The sequence below is a fragment of the Scyliorhinus canicula genome, chromosome 7, assembly GCF_902713615.1.
Source record: "Scyliorhinus canicula chromosome 7, sScyCan1.1, whole genome shotgun sequence".
NCBI classification, from domain to species: Eukaryota; Metazoa; Chordata; class Chondrichthyes; order Carcharhiniformes; family Scyliorhinidae; genus Scyliorhinus; species Scyliorhinus canicula.
In genome coordinates this window covers 59670141-59690768 of record NC_052152.1, presented here as the reverse complement: position 1 = coordinate 59690768, position 20628 = coordinate 59670141, and the positions used below count along the sequence as shown (strand labels likewise).

At 44.8% G+C, this 20628-nt stretch overlaps 1 protein-coding gene across 5 annotated transcripts in view; it reads left to right on the top strand.

Moving 5' to 3' along the window:
• The window catches only part of usp9 (ubiquitin specific peptidase 9), a 379823-nt gene that overhangs the window by 134649 nt on the left and 224546 nt on the right, over positions 1–20628 (top strand). For all 5 annotated transcript variants that reach the window (XM_038802114.1, XM_038802113.1, XM_038802112.1 and 2 more), the window contains exons 9-13: positions 63–201; positions 1068–1220; positions 3214–3318; positions 3401–3607; positions 6347–6483. In XM_038802114.1, the coding sequence (XP_038658042.1) occupies positions 63–201; positions 1068–1220; positions 3214–3318; positions 3401–3607; positions 6347–6483 (741 nt within the window). The remainder of the gene's footprint in view (positions 1–62; positions 202–1067; positions 1221–3213; positions 3319–3400; positions 3608–6346; positions 6484–20628) is intronic.

Below are 20628 nucleotides of genomic sequence, written 5' to 3'. Positions count from 1 at the left end.
TTAATTTTTTAAAATTGAAGATCTTTGTGGTTCTTTGTCATTATTTAACTTTATTTTTATAGGTTGTTACAAATTTCATCTTTTAATGGAAAAATGAATGCACTAAATGAAGTTAATAAGGTGATTTCCAGTGTCTCTTATTATACGCATCGCCACGGCAGTCCTGAAGAAGAAGAATGGTTGACAGCGGAGAGAATGGCAGTAAGTAGTACAATTGTTAAAAGGAAATATATGCTTATGTATGACTTTTACAATGGGATCTTGAATGTCTTCTCAGACCAATTAACCATAATACTTTATATTGTGTGCTATGTTTCACCAAGTGCTCATTTCTAGAAGTGATGAAATTTCTTCTAAAATTTGTATCTCTCAAATTTCCAAAGAGCAGAACAATATTGACTTAAGATAATCATGGGCAGATTTGAAAGTTAGAAGGAAATGGAAAAAAGCGTAGAATGCAGTTCAGTTTTTTAAATTTCTATTGTATATGATGAAGCATAGTTCAGAACTAAACTCTGCAAGAAATCATATATTTGCTTTTCCACATTCTGTTGGTACTTTGTCCACGCCTGTGTTCAAGAGCACCTCAATTCGCACCTTTAACACATGCTGCATATATATTCTCTTCTGCAATTTTGTTCTTGTGAGAGAAATCTGCTGGATTGGTGTATATGTCTCTGACAAGAGTAATAATAATAATAACTTATTGTCACAAGTAGGCTTCAGTGAAGTTACTGTGAAAAGCCCCTAGTCACCACATTCCGGCGTCTGTTCGGGGAGGCCGGTACGGGAATTGAACCCGCGCTGCTGGCATTGTTCTGCATTACAAGCCAGCTGTTTAGCCCACTGTGCTAAACCAGCCCCTAACATTAACATCTGGGTGACGAGTAATCTTTTTTGGTGTTCAAATCTGTTGAAATCTTGAAAATGTGGAAACGTGTTTGTGAAGTTTTTAGAAACGCATATTTTCATTTATTCTGAAAAATCTCAATTTTAGAAAAATTGTCCTTATTATTAATATGTTTGAAAGAATATAACTGATTTTTATGTTCCCTTACTATTTGTAGGAGTGGATTCAACAAAACAACATATTGTCAATTGTATTGCGTGACAGTCTACATCAACCACAATATGTTGAAAAACTAGAGAAGATACTTCGCTTTGTTATTAAAGAAAAAGCACTCACCCTCCAAGACCTTGACAACATTTGGGCAGCACAGGTGAGGAAATAAACAGAATTCAATCAGGTTGTGCTATGCAGTTTATCTTTGTGCAAAAATAGACTGGATTTATTGAAGAAATTTGAAATGATTTGCATTTCAGGTGATTAAACTTAATATGTAGTGCAGAGAAATATCATTGAGTGTAATTAGTTTTGAGAATAAAATTCAATTGCTGACCATTTTTCCTTCAAATGCTTATTTATTTTGGTGTTTATACATATTAATTGCTCCTGTTATGAAAACTGACAAGTTGTTCAAACACTTCCATTTGTGTAAAATGGGTAATGAAGGCCACTGTGTCAATTTCTAGCTTCTGGGCAGTTATACAAAATTTAATTGCTATCCTTTTGAAGGAAACCAAATGACAATGGCAGTGGATGGTTACTCGAAGGCCTCTATTTGGTGGTACTCTTGCATGATCCAAAGGTTGTGTTCAAGATCTTGCTTTCAGCAGCTAGCTCTGAAGTTTTGGCCAACTCCACTCCATCTGCAGTGACCTTTTCAGCGCTCTCTCCTTTAAGGTTCTTCAAACTTTCCCATTTGACCGTGCTCAGTCATCTGTCCCGATATTTCATGTGAAACAGATTACGACATTCAGCTATATTGAATGCACTATATAAATGCAGTTGCTATTGCAATTTGAATTTATTTTCCCGATTTGAAATAGCATGCGGTGTTCGTTTGGAATCAAAATGGTTTCAATAATGCGCCTACAGTGGAAATTTGATGGCTCTACAGATCCAATACCTGAATTAGGCACGTCAACAATATTTCAGGGCCCTCAAGTCTGGTTTAGCAATAGATCCTGAAAAGATTCATCTAGCATTGATAGGTTTCTTCCCAACAGGTTCTTGATGATCCTTCAAGTCAATGTAAAACACATCAGTTGGAAGCACCTTGAGTGAACTGCGTTGTTTTAGATGATCGATCATTAGTAGTAACATTGAAATTCTGTACCTAAACCTTGATTTTACTTTTCTAAGAAATATTTTTATTAGTATTTCAAATAACAGTTGCAGAATAATCAAGAAAAGAAAGAGCTGGGTTTCACACACAAGTATTGTACAAGGATATAGGTTTAAACGTCAAGCCTCGGGGATCCTCCTTGTCACCACAGTCGTGACTTGGGCTCTGATCTCATGATATGTGGAAAAAAACGCCGGGAGAGGAATTTTGTTAAAATTTGGTCACTTCCAATGTAGGAAATGCAGCAGCCAATTGAAAACCGCAGAAATAAATGACCAGATAATTAGTTTTGGTGATTGAATGATAAATATTGGCTAGTATATGACAGAACGCAATGCTATCTTTTGAACAAGACTGCAATCTTTTCTCTCCAGCTGAGGTGTAATGACTCATCTGTAAAGACAGCAACTCAGATCATGCAAAATCTTTTTCAGTTCTGCACTGGCCAGTTCAGACTGGGCTCAAGTCTCCAGAATGGAGCTTGAACTCATCCGAATCAGGTGGCAACATCACCACTGCATGGTGATGTTAGATTTAGCAGAGTTTAGTGAAAAATATAGCAGTAGATGGGTGTTACAACTAAAGCTCAGCTTTGTGCAGTTCAAGGGCAGCACGGTGGTGCAGTGGTTAGCTCTGTTCCCTCACGGCGCCGAGGTCCCAGGTTCGATCCCGGCTCTGGATCACTGTCCGTGTGGAGTACGCACATTCTCTGTTTGCGTGGGTTTCGCCCCCACAACCCAAAGATGTGCAGGCGAGGTGGATTGGCTATGCTAAATTGCCCCCTTAATTGGAAAAAATTAATTGGGCACTCTAAATTTTTTTTTAAATGGTGCAGTTCAAAATTGTTATGACTGTCTTAAAATTGTAAATTTTCGTTTAGTATTTCGTACATTCCTCCCAAGTTCTGGTCTAGCTTTCTGGAGGGGAAAATGCATTCAGTCATGAATTGGTGTGTTTTCTTGTACCACCAGAATTCTGTGTCTTAATATATGCTATCTTTGCCGAATTCTTTTTTTGTATGCAGGCTGGTAAACATGAGGCAATAGTGAAGAATGTCCATGATCTTCTTGCAAAATTGGCGTGGGATTTTTCTCCTGAACAGCTTGACCACCTTTTTGATTGTTTCAAGGTAGACCTTTTATTGCATTGAAGTAAATTGATAGACAGAATGAAGTATATATTCATTTACTTCTCAAAATTTTAACTTTAAGGCAAGTTGGACAAATGCAAGTAAAAAGCAACGTGAAAAGCTATTAGAGTTAATCCGTCGCCTTGCTGAGGATGACAAAGATGGTGTCATGGCACATAAGGTGTTGAACCTCCTATGGAATTTAGCACACAGTGATGATGTACCTGTTGACATCATGGACCAGGCTTTAAGTGCACACATCAAAATCCTGGATTATAGCTGCTCTCAGGTAAGAGCTGCATTTTATCAAAATATACAGAATAAGTGGTTTACATTGTTTTGATCAGACTGTTTTGATCAGGCAATGCACTGTGATGCATTCTAATTAAGGTACGTGCAAAAAATATAAATCTGAACATGTTTTTCCCATTGGAGTTATATTTTTATATTCATTCCCAGCCACAATGATTTGTGCACATGCACTCCTCCGTTCCCCTGCTCCTACATTCCCTTGAGAATTGATTCTTCAATCTTTTTTTTGCAGTTCCTGGTGACTCCTACCAAAATGTGTCCCTTCATCATTTCTCTGCAATAAATTTTACCAGCCACTTGTCCACCATCTATGTCTGATTGAATTATGTCACTGTCAATTGATCAGAATACTTGAAAGCTGTGTGCTATTTGCAAATGTTGAAGTTGTGCCTTGTTTGCCCACGTCTTGGTCATTAATGTGGATCATGAAAATCTGTGGATAACTAGTCGTTCCCGGGCTCATCTGTGCACCCTTTATCAGACAAAGGTGTGTAGCATCTGTAATTTTCGAGTCTATCACACCGCCCTTGTATCAAAAGAGTGTCTCTGCAATTGCCACTTTTTACTTCCTTTCAATATTCTCTGAGGCACATGATCTGATCCTAGTAACGTAACCTCATGTCCAGCTAGGTTTTCTAATACCTTTTAATTTGTAGCCCTTTGAATGTCTTGACTAACTTTATTATGACTTTTACAGCATTTTCCTTAGTAAAGACTAATATAAAGCATTCATTTTACTACTTCAACCATGCCAGGCTCTCTAACTACATGCGTAAAGCACTGTTTTGATCCCCAAGCAGTCCCCATCCCTCCTTTTACTGTCCTTTTACTATTTTATATGCTGATAGAAGACTTCTATATTCCCTTTTATGTTAGCTCCCAATCTTTTCTTGTACGAGCAGCAGGTCTGGCAGTATCTGTGGAGAGAACAAAGCTATGTTTTGAGTCTGGATGACTCTTGTCAAAGTATAAATTTGACCCTATTTCCAGTTCTCCCCAGCTTTGCAAAGAGTTATCCAGACTCAAAGTTAGTTCCCTTCTCTCTCCACAAATGCTGTCAGACCTGCTGAGATTGCCCATTTTTTCCCTGTTTTTGGTTCAGATTCGAGCATCTATAGTAATATGCTTTTATCTTCTCATACTCTCTTTGCTTTTCTTATTTCTTTCTTTCATTTACCACTGAGCTTTCTGTATTGAGCCTGGTTGCATCTTAGATTATCAACCTGGCAGCCGTTGCTATTTAATCTTAAAATGTTTTCATCAATCAGAGCACTTTGGTTTGTCATGACTTTTCCTCCCATGGAAATGTATCTTGAACAGTACCTGAACCACCACCTCATTAAAGGCAATCAATTGTTCCATTACTGTTTTGCCTGCCAATCTTTAATTCTTGTGTACCCAGGAAAGGACTGTTTTAACCCCATTGAAATCGGCCTGCCCCCATTAACTATTTTTACTCTGAATTGCTCCATGTTATTTTCTATAGCTGACATAAACCCTATGATACATTCTTACAGTTGATCCACTTGATGCAGCTGAACCCCCAGAACCAAATGCAGCATTGCCTCCTTCTGTATCAGGGAAAAAAACATGTTGATCTGGAAAATTCTCCTGAACACGTCAGAAATACTTCCCCCCCCCCTCTCTGTCCTAGACTCTATTATTGCTCCATTATCCCAGTCTATGTTAGGACAATTAAGGTCCTCCATTATCACTGCTCTAAAGGTTTTGCACCACTGACGTTGCCATGGATATTTGTTTCTCTGTATATTTCCTATTTGGCTTATGAATAGTAATGTAATATTACCTTGTTTCCTGACTCACTAATTAAATTCTGTCTTGATCTCTCATGGCCCTGTTCTGTTCCCAGTACTGTATTCTCAATGTTGCAACTTTTCTTTCTTTCCCTTCATCCCTCACCCCGACCTTTCCTGACAAATTGTATCCAGGAATACTTAATGCCCTGTCCTGCCCTTGCCCTTATTTAAGCTTGGTTTCTGTAATTGCCACATATCAAATTCCCCTGCGGCTATCTGTGCGTGCAGCTCACTGACTTTATTTATCATGGTCCATGTATTCATATATATATATATATATATTGTGCTATATTATATTGAAAGGGACTGAGTATTTTTAAAGAACATCTATGCCTGGAATTTGGAAACAGTTTTCAATATGCTTGGTCCAAACAGTTGGCTTTATAAATGGATGAAGCCTTCTGCTTCTGAAGCTAACCACTGACCTATGTATTTTGCCATTGTTTCCAAGTACTGTGATCCTACGTTATATGGTATAAATTTATCCGAATGTCTCCATTTAATGGAAGGTACCTATTTCTGTAGCATAATGGAGTATCTAAGTGGACAAACAACATTCAAGAAACCAACTTTGCCTATGCAAAGAAGTAAAAGTAAATCTCGCTTCTTGACGATGTGATAACCTGATCAAATAATGTGTTGAACAACTGAGTAAGCTAAGGAAAACACCCCCCCCCCCCCCCCCCCCCCCAATGTTCTTTAACTGTGTTTGAAATAGCAAAGCACGTGCTTGCTTTTCTATGATTACAGACAGGAACATTTTGGTTTCAAATACTTTAATTTACACTATGCTGCTTTGCTCTTATTGGAATGCAGAATAATCACTCTGCATTAGTGGAGTTTAAAGTAACTTTCTGTAACATTTACAGAATTACTAATTCCAATTGTTGCTCAAATAGGACCGAGACACTCAGAAGATCCAGTGGATAGATCGTTTCGTGGAGGAACTACGTACGAATGACAAATGGGTCATTCCTGCTTTGAAACAAATTAGGGAAATCTGTAGTCTGTTTGGAGAAGCACCACAGAATTTAAGGTAAGATAAAAAACATCATAACCGTTGGAAATTAAGACTAGCTAGTTCTGCTTTTGGACATCCAAGAAGTGATATTTTTAAATTTGATCCAATTCTGTGATTTTGTTCAAGGCAAATTGGAAGATATGCCATTCTAGTAAAATGGCAGAATGGGAAATAGGTATGACCATTAAATGGAAGACTTTAAATATTTTCTAGATAGTGTGATTTTGCTGTTTAATTAAATAAACTAACATAGTAAATAGACGTTAGTGAAAGTAAATAGAACAAATTAAATATCCGGCTTTGAACAAAGAAAAGTAGAGCACAGGAACAGGCCCTTTGGCCCTCCAATCCTGCGCTGACCATTCTGCCTGTCTAATCTGAAACCTTTTACACTTCTGTGGTCTGTATCCTCTATTCCCATGCTATTCATGTATTTCTCAAGACGCTCCTTAAACGTCACTATCGTACCTGCTTTCACCACCTCCAGCAGCGAGTTCCAGACACCCACCGCCCTCAAGTCCCTCGCACATCTCCTCAAAACTTTGCCCCTCATACCTTAAACATTGCGTCCCTTAGTAATTTACTCTTCCACCCTCGGAAAAAGCTTCTGACTATCCACTCCGTACGTGCACCTCACAATTTTGTAGACTTGTGTCAGGTCGCCCCTTAACCTCCATCATTCCAGTGAGAACAAACTAAGTTTATTCAACCTCTCCACGTAGCTAATACCCTTCATACCAGTCAACATCTTGGTACACCCTGCCCAAAGCCGCCTCATCCTTCTGGTGGTTTGGCGCTCAGAATTGAACACTATATTCCAAGTGTGACCTAACTAAGATTCTATATAGCTGCAGCATGCCTTGCCAAATTTCATACTCAAAGCCCCATCCGATGAAGGCAAGTATGCTGTATGCCTTCTCGACCACCTTTTCCACCTGCGTTTCCACCTTCCGTGTCCTGTGGACCTGTCCATCCAGGTCTCTCTGCCTGTCAATACTCTGAAGGGTTCTGGCATTTATTGTATGTTCCCCACCTGTATTAAACCATTCAAAATGCATTACCTCACATTTGTCTGGATTTAACTGTCTGCCATCTCTCCACCCAAGTCGCCAACCGATCTGTATCCTCTGGCAGTCCTCATCACTATTCGCAATTCCATCAACCTTTTGTGTCTCCTGCAAACTTGGTCATTGGACCAGTTACATTTTCCTCCAAATCATTTATATATACTACAAGCAGCAAAGGTCCCAGCATTGATCCCTGTGGAACACCACTAGTCACAGCCCTCCATTCAGAAAAACACCCCTCCACTGCTACCCTCTGTCTTCTATGACCGAGCCAGTTCTGTACCCATCTTGTCAGCTTACCTCTGATCCCATGTGACTTCACCGTCTGTACCAGTCTGCCATGAAGGACCTTGTCAAAGACTTTACTGAAGTCCATGTAGACAACTTCCATTGCCCTACCTTCATCAATCATCTTTGTTACTTTCTCGAAAAACACGATCAAGGTAGTGAGACACGACCTCCCCTTCACAAAACCATGCTGTCTCTTGCTAATACGTCCATTTGCTTCCAAATGGGAGTAAATAGTGTCTCGAGGAATCCTTTTCTTTGGTAAGGATGCAGTAGCAAAGAAGATGGTCAAGGATAAACAACTAAATTAAAAACATAGAGCTGCTTGGCTTTTTAAATGCAAATTTAATGAAAGAAATTAAAATTGCAAGTTACTGATCTGCATTTGAGTCTTAAGATTGTTGGTGTTTAAGTAGCTTGATTCCATGTTGAACTTTACCTGCTGTACTATATAAGAGGCCCACAGTCTGTTCTTTTTCTCCCTCCTTCAGCAATGTGCCTCATTTCAACCACATCAAAAAGGTTTGATTTCCCAGCCTATTAAGATTTTTGTACATTTAGCCTCCTGAGTTCTTGAGTGAGTTTTCAAAACTTTCGTCAGTATAGTTTTAAATGTTTATATCCATTCTGGTGATGCATCCTGAACTAATTAATTGGCATAACTGTTTGGTCTATGCTTTCAGTGAGTTCAGGTCCTTGCTTTTGAATGTCATGATTCTTGTCTCTGCTGACATCTTGGGGTTTAAAGTGAGACTCTCTCTCTCTAAAGGGCTCTAATTGATGTCAGCTTCGCTCAGTGGTAGTTCTCTTTGCTCTGAGTTTTGAAAGTTTTGGTTTCAAGCCCCAAAGAGACATGAGCAAATGATATAGGTTGACACTTCTGCATTATGCTGAGGAAATCCTGTAATTGTGGAAGAGCCATCTTTTGGATAAGGTTTCAAACCATCGTAAAAGGCGATAATACAACCTTCGACAAACCTCTTGATCTCTCTCTGGAGTATGGTTGGTCAGCTATTACAAGCGTTTACAAAAAAAAAGTTGCAAGCTTTCCTCAAAAACTTAATAGGTGAGCCTCTGGGAACCAAAATATAATTGAGTAGTCAGCACACATTTCGACGTAGTTTGAAATATTTTGAAGTAGTGAGTGAACAAGTATTCAAAACTATATGTAATATTTGCATTTTCAAAAGACCTTGGATAAGGTTCTTAATAGTTGACTCATGTGGTATGTTCAGCATGCAGAGTGAGAGGAAGTGTAGAAAAATTGATAGGTTGGCGACACAACAAAGTCAGTTAAGAGTTGTGACTCAGACTGGTAACCAGTGTGTTGCGTTCCATAAGCATCGGTGCTGGGGTTATTAATAACAATTTGCACAAAAGACTTTGACTGTGTAATTGAAGACATAACTTTGAAAGTTGTGGCCTGAAACAAATTTGGGTATAGAAAATACTGAGGAAGACTGAAACGAAACAGAAAACATAAATAAACGTATCAATTATTTAGCAAATCAATTCTAATACAGTGAAGTGCATGATGGATATGTTGCAGAGTATCTGATAGGCATTCAACGCAGACAGCTGTAGATAAAAACAAGCAACAGTTTATTCAGTACAAGCATCCACATAAAGCAAATGCTCTCTGAGACCACGAAGAGGCAATTCAAAGTTGGATAATTTCTGCCGGTTACTTCTATCATCTTTGGGATGCCTCAACATTAAAACTCTGAATATTCTTAACATTTACATCTAATGTGGCATGTCTGTAATTACAACTGAGTTAGCAACGCAAATAGATAATTACCTGTTTGATGCTTCTGTAAGTAGAGGAGAGGAATTTGCAAAACAATCACAGAATAACCAGACCCTTAGCATAAACCATGTCAGCACTTTATTCCAAAACATGAACTTTGCATATCTGTCCTCATGTTTTATTGTAGTGCCAAGTCATCTACAGATTTTACCTTGACCCTGAGGTCAGGCAATCGGCTTTATTACATTATAACTCGTACATGATTCATCAACGTTCTTTCTTGACCCAAAGGTCACCCAGTCCTTTGCTTCTCATAGACTGGCTCATTGGCTAGTTATCAACTTCTTGGCCTGACCAAAAGATCATATTCCCTACTACAGTGTTTTTCAAACATTTTCCCCCGGCACCCACTTTTGCCAACAGGCCGACGTTCAGGACCCATATTGGCTGATCTTCTGGACCGATGCCACAGTCGCTTATCGTTAACACGAAAGAGAACCTGCTTTGTTGTGACGATGTCACTCCGATCAGGTTCACAGTAGTAGAGGGCAATGCACAGGTGCAGACTTTAGCCAGTTCTTTTGTGCAGTCTTCATCTTTGTGAGAACGGAAAATACATCCACTCACATGGTCATCGTGAAGGGCAAAAGCAACAAAATGTTTGTTTTGCTCAGCACTGGACACTTCTGGAAGATGCTACTCCAGGCTGTTGACAACCTCATGGGCTTTTGGTGTGTTTTTTTTAAGTGTTCTTTTTATTGTGATTTTAATGCAAAACAAATGTAAATATGAACAGAGAGGAGTTAAACAGGAAAATATATAACAAGTGAAAGTAGAACTATTTACACTAAGATCGGTTTTGGCTATTTACATAAATACACCACAGTTTTCCCTTCCTTTTCGTTTATTCCTTCCTTGCAGTGTTTGCCGTGGTAATTGTGGCCCCCTGCGTTATTCTCCCCACCAGTTTTCCCTTTGCTTTTCTTCCTTTGGTTCAGGTTGTTGCCCCGACACCCCATGTGTTTTCTGGTTCCTTTGTTGGGCGTAGCTGATCCTAGCTGTTGCCCCCCCCCCCCCCCCCCCCCCCCCCCAACCAATGTGTTGTGGCTACTCCTTCCTGATCTTTGGCTTCCTAGTTGTTGACTCCAAACAGGTCTTGGAACAACCGAGTGAATGGCTCACACATTTTGTGAAAACCTTCTTCCGCTCCTCGGATGGCAAATTTAATTTTCTTCATTTGCTGAAATTCCGACAGGTCAGAAACAGCCAGCCCGCAGCTTTGGATGGTGCTACTGACGGCCAACCAAGCAGGATTCTCTGGTGGGTGATTAGGGAGTCAAAGGCAAGGCCATCGGCCCTCCTCCCCATGAAGTGATCTGGCTGTTCTGATACCCTGAAAACTGCCAGACGTGGCTCCACCCTCATCGCCACTACTTCGGACATTGCTTCAAAGGAGGATGTCCAGTACCCAGCATGTCTGGGGCATGGCTGGAACATATGAGAATGATTGGCCGGGCACCATTCTCATCTGTCCTCTACCTCCGGGAAGAACCTGCTCATTCGGGCTCTGGTTAAGTGTGTACCACTTTTAGCTGCATTAGGCTTAGCCTTGCGCATGTGGAGGTGGAGTTGACCCTGTGCAGACTCTGCTTCGTCCCAGAGGCCCCACCCTATTTCAAACCTCAAGTCGTCCTCCCACTTCTCCTTTGTCTCATCCAGTTGGGTGTTGGCCCTCCTTAGCAGTCGCCCGTACATGTCACCACAGTTCCATTTCCCCAAGATGTCCACGTCCAGCAGGTCATCTAGCAGTGATTGTCCCGGTGGTTGTGGGTATGTCTTTGTTTCCCTTCGTAGGAAGCTGTTGAGTTGCAGGTACCTAAGTTTGTTCCCCCACTCATCAGCTGGAATCTTTCAGTTCTTCGAGCGTTGCTAACCTGTTGTTGGTGTACAAGTACCTAACTGTCAGCACCCCCTGGTCCTGTCTTCACCTTTTGAAGGAGATGTCCATGGTCGCCGGCGTGAACTTGTGGTTGTTGCAGATGAGGGCTTTATCGGACATCTCGGTTAGCTCGAAATGCTGTGGCAGTTGGTTCCACGACTGGCGTATTGCTACCACCACTAGACTTGTTGAATATTTATTAGGTGGGGATGAGAGTGTCACCGTGGCTAGGCCCCGAGGAAGGTCCCTCTGCAGGAGCCCTCCTCCGCCTCGGCGCCTCTCTTTCCTTTTGCAGCAGATGCAAACGCTCTCCTTCTCCCGCAGCCTCACCTTTCGCCTCCACGGAAGGGTACAGCTTCTCCGCCTTATGCATGAACTTGAGCGCCTTGTCCGGCTGCCCCTCCTGCAGCGCTCTACTGCCTATCAGCTTCTGGCTCCTTTATCCACCCCTTAAGGAAGAGGAACCTGGGCTGTACATTTATTTTGATTGGCTGCACCCTCCACGCCGGGGAGAGTGAGTGTGCGTTCCATATCTGCAGGTCCTTTTTAAATTCCTCCGTCAGGTTCCACCTCTGGATCCCTGTCCAGTTGTGAGCGATTTGGATCCCCAGTTAGCGGAATTTGTGCCGGGCCGGTTTAAACGGCCAGCTCTGCCCCGCCCCCTTGCGGGTTCACTGGGAAGTTCTCGCTTTTGTTCAAGTTAAGTTTTGTAGCCCGCGAAGGCTCCAAACTCTTTCAAGAGCGGTGTTGCTTGTTATGCTCTCTCCTTAATTGGCTCTGTTTATGGCGGTTAATATGGTCGCCGTCCTTAATTCTAATTATGCTTGCTCAAGAGTCGCCAGGTATATTTTCCTTTTTTAAAAAAAAATAATTTTATTCAAATGTTTGCATAATTTCAACAAAAATAAAAGACTGAATTTAAAAAAAATTTATATACAAAGAACAGCCCCCCCCCCGGGCGCATACACAGTGGAAGAGATAAACTAACACCCATCATTCCCCCAAAACACCTGCCCGTCCCTTCAATAGACAAGACAGCCCCCCCCCCCCGGTTGCTGCTGGCCTGTTTCTATCGTTCTGCCAGGAAGTCCAGGAATGGCTGCCACCTCCTGAAAAACCCCTGCACTGATCCCCTTAGGGCAAATTTCACCTTCTCTAGCTTGAGAAACCCTGCCATGTCGTTGACCCAGGCCTCCACGCTTGGGGACCTCGCGTCCTTCCACTGAAGAAGAATCCTCCGCCGGGCTACCAGGACGCAAATGCCAGAACACCGGCCTCTTTCGCCTCCTGCACTCCTGGCTCCTCCGCAACCCCAAATACTGCGAGCCCCCAGCCCGGATTGACCCTGGATCCTACCACCCTCAACAACGTCCCTGCCACGCCCTTCCAAAATTCCCCCAATGCTGGACATGCCCAGAACATATGGGCATGATTTGCTGGGCTCCCAGAGCACCTAATACACCTGTCCTCACTCCCAAAGAACCGGCTCATCCTTGTCCCGGTCATGTGAGCCCTGTGCAGCACCTTAAACTGTATGAGGCCAAGCCTCGCACAAGAAGAGGAGGAGTTCACCCTCCCCAGGGCGTCCGCCCACGTCCCCATCTCAATCTCCTCACCCAGCTCCTCCTCCCATTTACCCTTCAACTCCTCAACCGAGGCCTTGTCCATCTCCTGCATCACTTGGTACGCCGCCGAGATCCTCCCCAACCCACACCCCCGAGAGCACCCTGTCCTGGACCCCACGCGGCGGCAGCAGAGAGAACCCTGCCGCCTGACAAACGCGCTCACCTGCATGTACCGAAAGGCGTTCCCCGGGGGGTAGCCCGAACTTCCTCTCCAGCTCACCCAGGATCGCAGATTTCCCATCTATAAACAGGTCCCCAAACCTCCTGATACCTGCCCTGTGCCAACTCAGGAACCCGCCATCAATTCTTCCCGGAACAAACCGGTGGTTCCCCCGTATCGGGGATCCCATCGAGGCCCCCACCTCCCCCCTATGCCGCCTCCATTGCCCCCAAATTTTGAGGGTAGCCACCACCACCGGGCTCGTGGTATACCTCATTGGAGGGAACGGCAGCGGCGCCGTCTCCAGCGCCTCCAGGCTCGTGCCCACACAGGAGGCTATCTCCATCCTCTTCCATGCCCCCCCCCCTCCAAATCACCCACTCACGCACCATCGCTGCATTGGCAGCCCAATAGTACCCACAGAGGTTGGGCAGTGCCAGCCCCCCCATATCCCTACCCCGCTCCAAGGACACCCTCCCCATCCTCGGGGTCCCATGTGTCCACACAAACCCCGTAATGCTCCTGTTAACCTGTCTGAAAAAGGCCTTCAGGATAAGGATGGGGAGGCACTGAAACAGGAACAGAAATCTCGGAAGCACTGTCCGCTTGACTGACTGCACCCTACCCGCCAGAGACAGCGGCAACATGTTCCACCTCTTAAACTCCTCCTCCATTTGCTCCACCAGCTCCTGGCCACACGCACCCCCAAGTACCTAAAGCTCCTCAATTGGAGCCTACCAATCCCCCCCCCCCCCCCCCCCCCCCCCGCGCAAACAACTCGCTCTTCCCAAAGTTGAGCTTGTACCCTGAAAAGTCCCCAAATTCCCGGAGAATCCTCATCACCTCCGGCATTCCCCCCACCGGGTCCGCCACATACAACAATAGGTCATCTGCATAGAGCGACACTCGGTGCTCCTCCCCACCCTGCACCAGCCCCCTCCAGTTCCTCGACTCCCTCAGCGCCATAGCCAGGGGTTCAATTGCCAGGTATATTTTTGATACCGCCACAAGGTTCAAAACCGTATACTGATCAAAGACTCGATACACCAGTTAGTAAGTTCAAAACCAATGCTCATTTATTTACACACAGTCAATTTCACTCATGCACAAATTCTACTAACTAAACTATCACTACTACTAAAAGCCTATACTTCGCTTCGGGTACCCACTCAGTCAGAGGAACAATGGCCGTTGTCCGGTTCTGAGGTTGCTGGCATCGAACCTGTATTGAATAGTAGCTAGGAGCTTCTATTTCGTAGCGTGCGTTGACTTTGGATTTACTTGTCTGGTGCAGCTGTTAGGCAGGTCTCTCTCTGCTGAGAGCCAAGACCAAGAAGGACAATTCTTGCTTGGAGGCTTCCTCTTATACCCCAAAGGGGCTTCGCGCGCTTTTGGGTCGGCCTTGAACTTGGCCCCAATTAGTTGGACCATATCCTAATCATCGGTATTGATCTTCTCCAATAAAGTGGTGGTTGCCTGATCGCTGGCCTGCTTCTGTTTTCGTCTCCACTGGCGCCGGGGTGTCGTTTGCTTAATTGTTTCTCTTTTGTCCCTGGAGATAGCTCATTAGTATGCTAATGGCTTTGCAGTATCGGTCTTGTCTGGGAGCTGCAAACTTCAATCCACAGACAACCTTGCACCTGCTTGCTTTCTTAGAATTGTCCAATTTTACATTCCTTCTCTGCAAGTGTCCATTTTGTAATCGGGACGTGGCCACCCCAGGTGGCTACAGCGGCATGATTCCTTCCATGTTGCTTTACGGGTCCGAGATGTAGAGGGGCAGGTCATCTGCATAGAGCGAGACTCTGCTCTCTGCCTCTCCTCCGGATCCCTTTTCAATTCTTTGCTGTCCTGAACTGCAGCAGTGATAAAGGCGCCAGATCAAAATTCGCTGTCTACCCTTGACAAAGCCCACATGGTCTTCTGCAACCACTTCCGGTACGCAGCCCTCCAGCCTTTTGGCTTGGAACTTGGCCAGTATTTTGAGTCTACGTTTAGTTGCGAGATGGGTCTGTAAGAACTGCGTTCTGCTGGATATTTGTCTTTTTTTAGGTATCAGGGAGATTGAGACTTGTACTAGCGTAGGCGGCAGTGTGCCCGTCACCGGTGAGTCTATGAACATCTCCTGCAGATGTGGAGCCAATGCTGTCACAAATCATTTGTAGAAGTCTGCCGGGAAACCGTCTGGTCCCGGTGCCTTCCCCGCCTGCATGGAACTAATACTCTCCATGACCTCTCCCAGTTCTAGCCGTTCTTGCAAGCCCTGTTTCCTATCTTCCCCCACACTGGCACATCCAGTCTCTCTCTCTCTCGCCCTCTCTCTCTCTCTCTCTCTCTTCCCACCCCCCGGGTCTGTAACCGCCTTTGTTGCCATGTACATCGTCCTCTTATTTGGCAAAATGGCTAACTCCCTGGCCCTTGTCTCATAGCAGGAATGGTAGTCTATCCCACCCAGCTCTTCCTTAACCGCAGTTGGTCTTTCTCCCTCGGGTAAGTCTCTTGGAGGCAGACTGTCGCCTACCATGTTTCTCAGGTGGGCAAAGACATTGGATCTTCTCACTGGGCTGTTAAGCCCCCTAACATTCCAGGTGACTTTCCTGATGGGGTTTTTATTGTTCTCCCACTCTTGTAGGATCAATCATAGTTACCTGGTGGACACACCCCTGCACTCTGCGGTTCCCTTCGTAAGGAGGCCATCCAAAGTGGTCACTGTTCTCCCTATGAGGTTGGGCCCCTGCGTTCCGGGATTTCCCTTTGTCCAGGGGGCATCCGACATTGCCGCCAACTGTGCTTTCGCCATGTGAATGAGCCCCTACACTCCGGGGCTTCCCTTTGTTCAGGGACCTTCCCAAGTGGTTGCTTGCAGTGCCATTTTGTTCCAAGTCGCTACATGTGGCCGGTTGTTGCCCGTCTAATGCCCTCCATGTTTTTCACCTATTTCTCCCTTACGGTGCCCCCCCCATCCTCTGGTCATCTTCCCCTCCCATCCCGTAGCTAATTTCTCCTTCTCTGATTCCCCCCCCCCCCCCCGGTCAGGCGCCTTCTTCCTCTGAATTCGGTGCTAGCTATCTCGCTAATGTGGTGGCCCCTCCTTCCGGGAGTTGTCGCACTACCTCTTGTTGCCTGATCTGTGGGCTCCCTATCCACCATTTCCCCACCTTGCCCTGTGCGGTACTGGACTGAGATCATCCTTCCCTCTCTTGCTCTCGTCCCCAAAACGAGGCAGTGAACTCCCACGTGAAGAGGTCGCTGTGGCAATGGTCTGTTGGCTGTACAGACTGTAAAAGGGAGAGGCATTGTTTTGTTAAAACATTGCGTTATCAAAGTCTCATTCTGCGGGCTCTTCTGCCCCTGCTGTCGTTTATCCAGGCCATTCTCTGTGACGGACATGTCAGGGTCTGCAGGGACCATGAAAAAGTGTTCACTGCCTTGATATGTCACCCTGAGTGTGGCTAGGTACAGCATTCCGAATCTTACTCCGCTTTGTTAAATTCAGCCTGGTTTTTGGCCAGGTCAGCCCAAATGTCCTGGTAGATCTGGATCTTGTGACCTGCCCAGCTGCAGTTTCTGGACTGCCTGGCCCCGCGCAAGATTTTCTCTCGGTCCTGGTACCGTTGCAAATATCGCCCTTGGCTGTTCCCTCGTTTTGGGCTTTGGTTGGAGCAACCGCTGCGCCCTGCCGATTTCTGGTGGGTTGGGGAAGCTTTCCCTTCCCACCAGGTTACCCAGCATTTGGATCACATAGTCTGTGGGGTTCCTACCTTCGATCCCCTCTGGTAGGTCCATGATTCGCAGGTTCTGCTGCCTCGACCGGCTCTCCTGATCCTCCATCTTTCCTCTCGGGTTGCCTTATCACGCTACAGCCTTGCCACCTCCTTTTCCAGGGCGATGATTCGATAGCTCAGTCTGTTGCAACCCTTTTCAGATCTTTAATTGTTGCCTCATGGGCTTCTTGTTACTTTTCGGCTTTGTCCATGACCATCTGTATGTTTGCCAGAGCATTGGCCACCACACCCTTCACCGCAGCTTGTATGCCTGACTTCATCTCATCTGTATTCCCTCGACTCTCATGATAGGAACGTCCTCCATCCTTACCCTGGTGAGGGGGGGATTCTCGTGCGGCGGGTCGCTTCCGCTCGCTCCGTGAAATCAGAGTTTCGCCACTTCGAGCGCTGGTCGGCATGGCCGATTGCTGTTTGTTCAGGCTGTTCTCACTACTGGCCTCCACTCATCCTCTGGACTGGCAGTTATTTGGCATCTTTCCTCTCTCTTCGGTTTGTTGGTGGTGTGGGGATGATTTGCTTCGTTTACAGGCGTTTTGGGGCCAAAATGTGTCTGTTTTGTGGGTGGAGAGCCGCCTGATGTGCGACCTCTCAGTACATCCCCGTTACTGGAAGTCCTTTTGGCGTGTTTTTAATGTGCTGTCACAGTTCAGGTACAGCAGCGTTGTCTTTTCATTTGGAGTCAACAAAGCCTCTGGGGTCTCAACCTCAAAACAGGTTTTTCTCCCAGCACTCTTTCAAAACCTGAAACTTCTCCTCTCATTTGCCTGTACTTGCCTGCAGACAGCAGACATCAAATTTTGTATCCTTATTTGCATTGGCACAACTGACAAATCCGTACCTCCAGAAATCATCTTTATACTGCTTTGTTTCCAAGTTCAGTTTTTTCTTTGTTGGGTATTCACCAAAACACCTGGAGCTCTGTGCAGATCTAACACTAGCACTGCCCCCACACTCCTGAGCAGCTCTCTTCAGATTCGGATGAGAAAACCTGGCTCGTAGGTGCGCTGCTTATTTGTGTCTCTGGCCATTTTTTTCTTGTAAGAAAGGATTCATTTTCACAGTCCTCTTGCTTTGCTTGCCAGCAGCTAGAAAATGGAAGGAGCTGTTCTCCATGATTTGATGGCAAAAGCATGTACATGGCGTTTGACGTCAAGTGTACATGCAGGATTCATGACCTGCTCACTGCTGCCCCTTATGACCAGAAGACTGCTCATAGCCTTGTTTAAAAGGCAGCAGCACCTGCCATTTTCAATAAAAAAGCCAGACGAAGCAGTTGGCTGCTACGGGAACGCTGTGACTGATCGTTCCGTGTCCCTCCTGGCACCTGCGGGACGTGACCTAAACATTTTTAAAAATAACTGCCCTACTACATCCATTCTAGCTTTTAATTACAAGCATTTTTCAAACTTGTATCCACAACTTGGCTAAGTTTGGGTGATACCATGATACATCCTGATATGTCTCTTCAGATAGTTATCTGAATTGAAAAATATTGGCGTGGCTATGGGGGAGTAGGACTAGCTGAGTAGCTCGTGCATTCAGCTGTTGCAGACTTGTTGAGCTGATTACCCTCCTGTGCTGTAACCATTCCATGATTTCAGAATACTTTTTGGCAGGAAGTATCAGAAGGACACATAATTCTTGGATAGGGTGGAGGCAAAGAGATGGAGGGGGTACAGCTTTGCAAATCATTAAAATTTGCAGCACTAGCCATAACAAAAGCAAACAAAGCACTGGGCTTCAGTTACAAAGTGCTGGAATTGAAAAGCAGAAGAATTATACTCAGCATTTATTGGACTTTGTTTGCACCATTGGAAGATTGGACACAGTTCCAGTCTCCATATTATAGTCTATTAAGGAACTGGCAAAAGAGCAAAAATTATTCATGAGGATAATCCCAGAACCACGAAGAGATACCTATCAGCAAGGATGGGGCTCAGTTCTTTAGAAAAGGCGAGGCTTGAGGGCTAACTCAATAGTGACTTCTGGATTCTGAAAGGGGTTGATCGGGAGAGCTCCCTAACTTCAGCCTTTTTCTTTTGAGACGCTGAACACCACCACCTACTTCCATCCCGATCAATGTACAAATATGCAAAGGCCATTTGGCACCGCAAGCCTCTTTTGTCATTCAGTCAGCTCATGGCCAATTGCTCCCTCATTTCTATTTACTTGCAATTGTTCTTTTTATTTATCCATTTACGTGATGTGGGTGTCACTGGCTTGGCCAGCATTTAGTGTCCATCCCTAGTTGCCCTTCAGAAGGTGGTGGTGAGCTGCTGCCTCGTACTGCTGCAGACCCTGGGGTGTAGGTGCACCTACAGTGCTGTTGGGGAGGGTATTCCAGGATTTTGAATCAGTGACACTGAAGGAACGGCTATATATTTCCAAGTCAGAATGGTAAGTAACTTGGAGGGGAACCACCAGGTAATGGTGTTCCTGAGTATCGGCTGCTCTTGTCTTTCTAAATGGTCGTGGATTTGGAAAGTGCTGCGAAGGAACCTTGGTGAATTCCCACAGTGCATCTTGTAGATGGTACACACTGCTACCACAATTTGTTGGCCATGGAGGGAGTGAATGTTTGTGGAAGGGGCAGCAATCAAGCAGGCAGCTTTGTCCTGGACGGTGTCAAGCTTCTCAAATGTTGTTGGAGCTGCAGCTGCACTCATCCAGTGGGGAGTATTTCATTACACTCCTGACTTGTTATAGATGGTGGACAGGCTTTGGGGAGTCAGGAGGTGAGTTACTCGCCGGAGGATTCCTAGCCTTTACCTGCACTGCTAGTCCAGTTTAGTTTCTGGTCAATGGTAGCCCCCCCAGGACGTTGATGGTGGGGGATTCATTGATGGTAATGCCATTGAATGTCTATGGCAATGGTTAGTTCTTTTCTTGTTTGAGTTGGTCATTGCCTGACACTTGTGTGGCGTGAATGTTAATTGCCACTTGTCAGCACAAACCTGAAAATGTCCGGGACTTGCTGCATTTGGACATCGACTGCTTCGGCCCCTGAGGAGTCCCAAATGAAATGAATGAATGAAATTCATTCTGAACATTGTGCAGTCATCAGTGAACATACCACTTCTGACCATAGGAGGGAAGGTCATTGATGAAGTAGCAGAAAATGGTTGGGCCTCAAACACTACCCTGAGGTTCTGACCCCTTGATGCCATTATCTGACAAAAATCTATCAATTACAGTTGATACTTCATTCATAGCCTATTGGAGAAGTTCCAGAATTTCGCTGCCCATTTGTATGGAGAAGAGCATCATAATTTCACTGCTAAGAGACATAGCTCTAATTTTAAATGTGCTCTCCACTTGTTCTGGATTCCATTACCTGAGGAAGTAGTTTTACTTAATGTATTCAAATCCTCATCAATGCCATTTCCATCCTTGTGACAGCAAAATAGTCCTAAGCAATTATACAAATTGCACAATTAGAACATAGAACATAGAACACTACAGCGCAGTACGGGCCCTTCGGCCCTCGATGTTGCGCCGACCTGTGAAACCATCTGAAGCCTATCTGACCTACACTATTCCATTTTC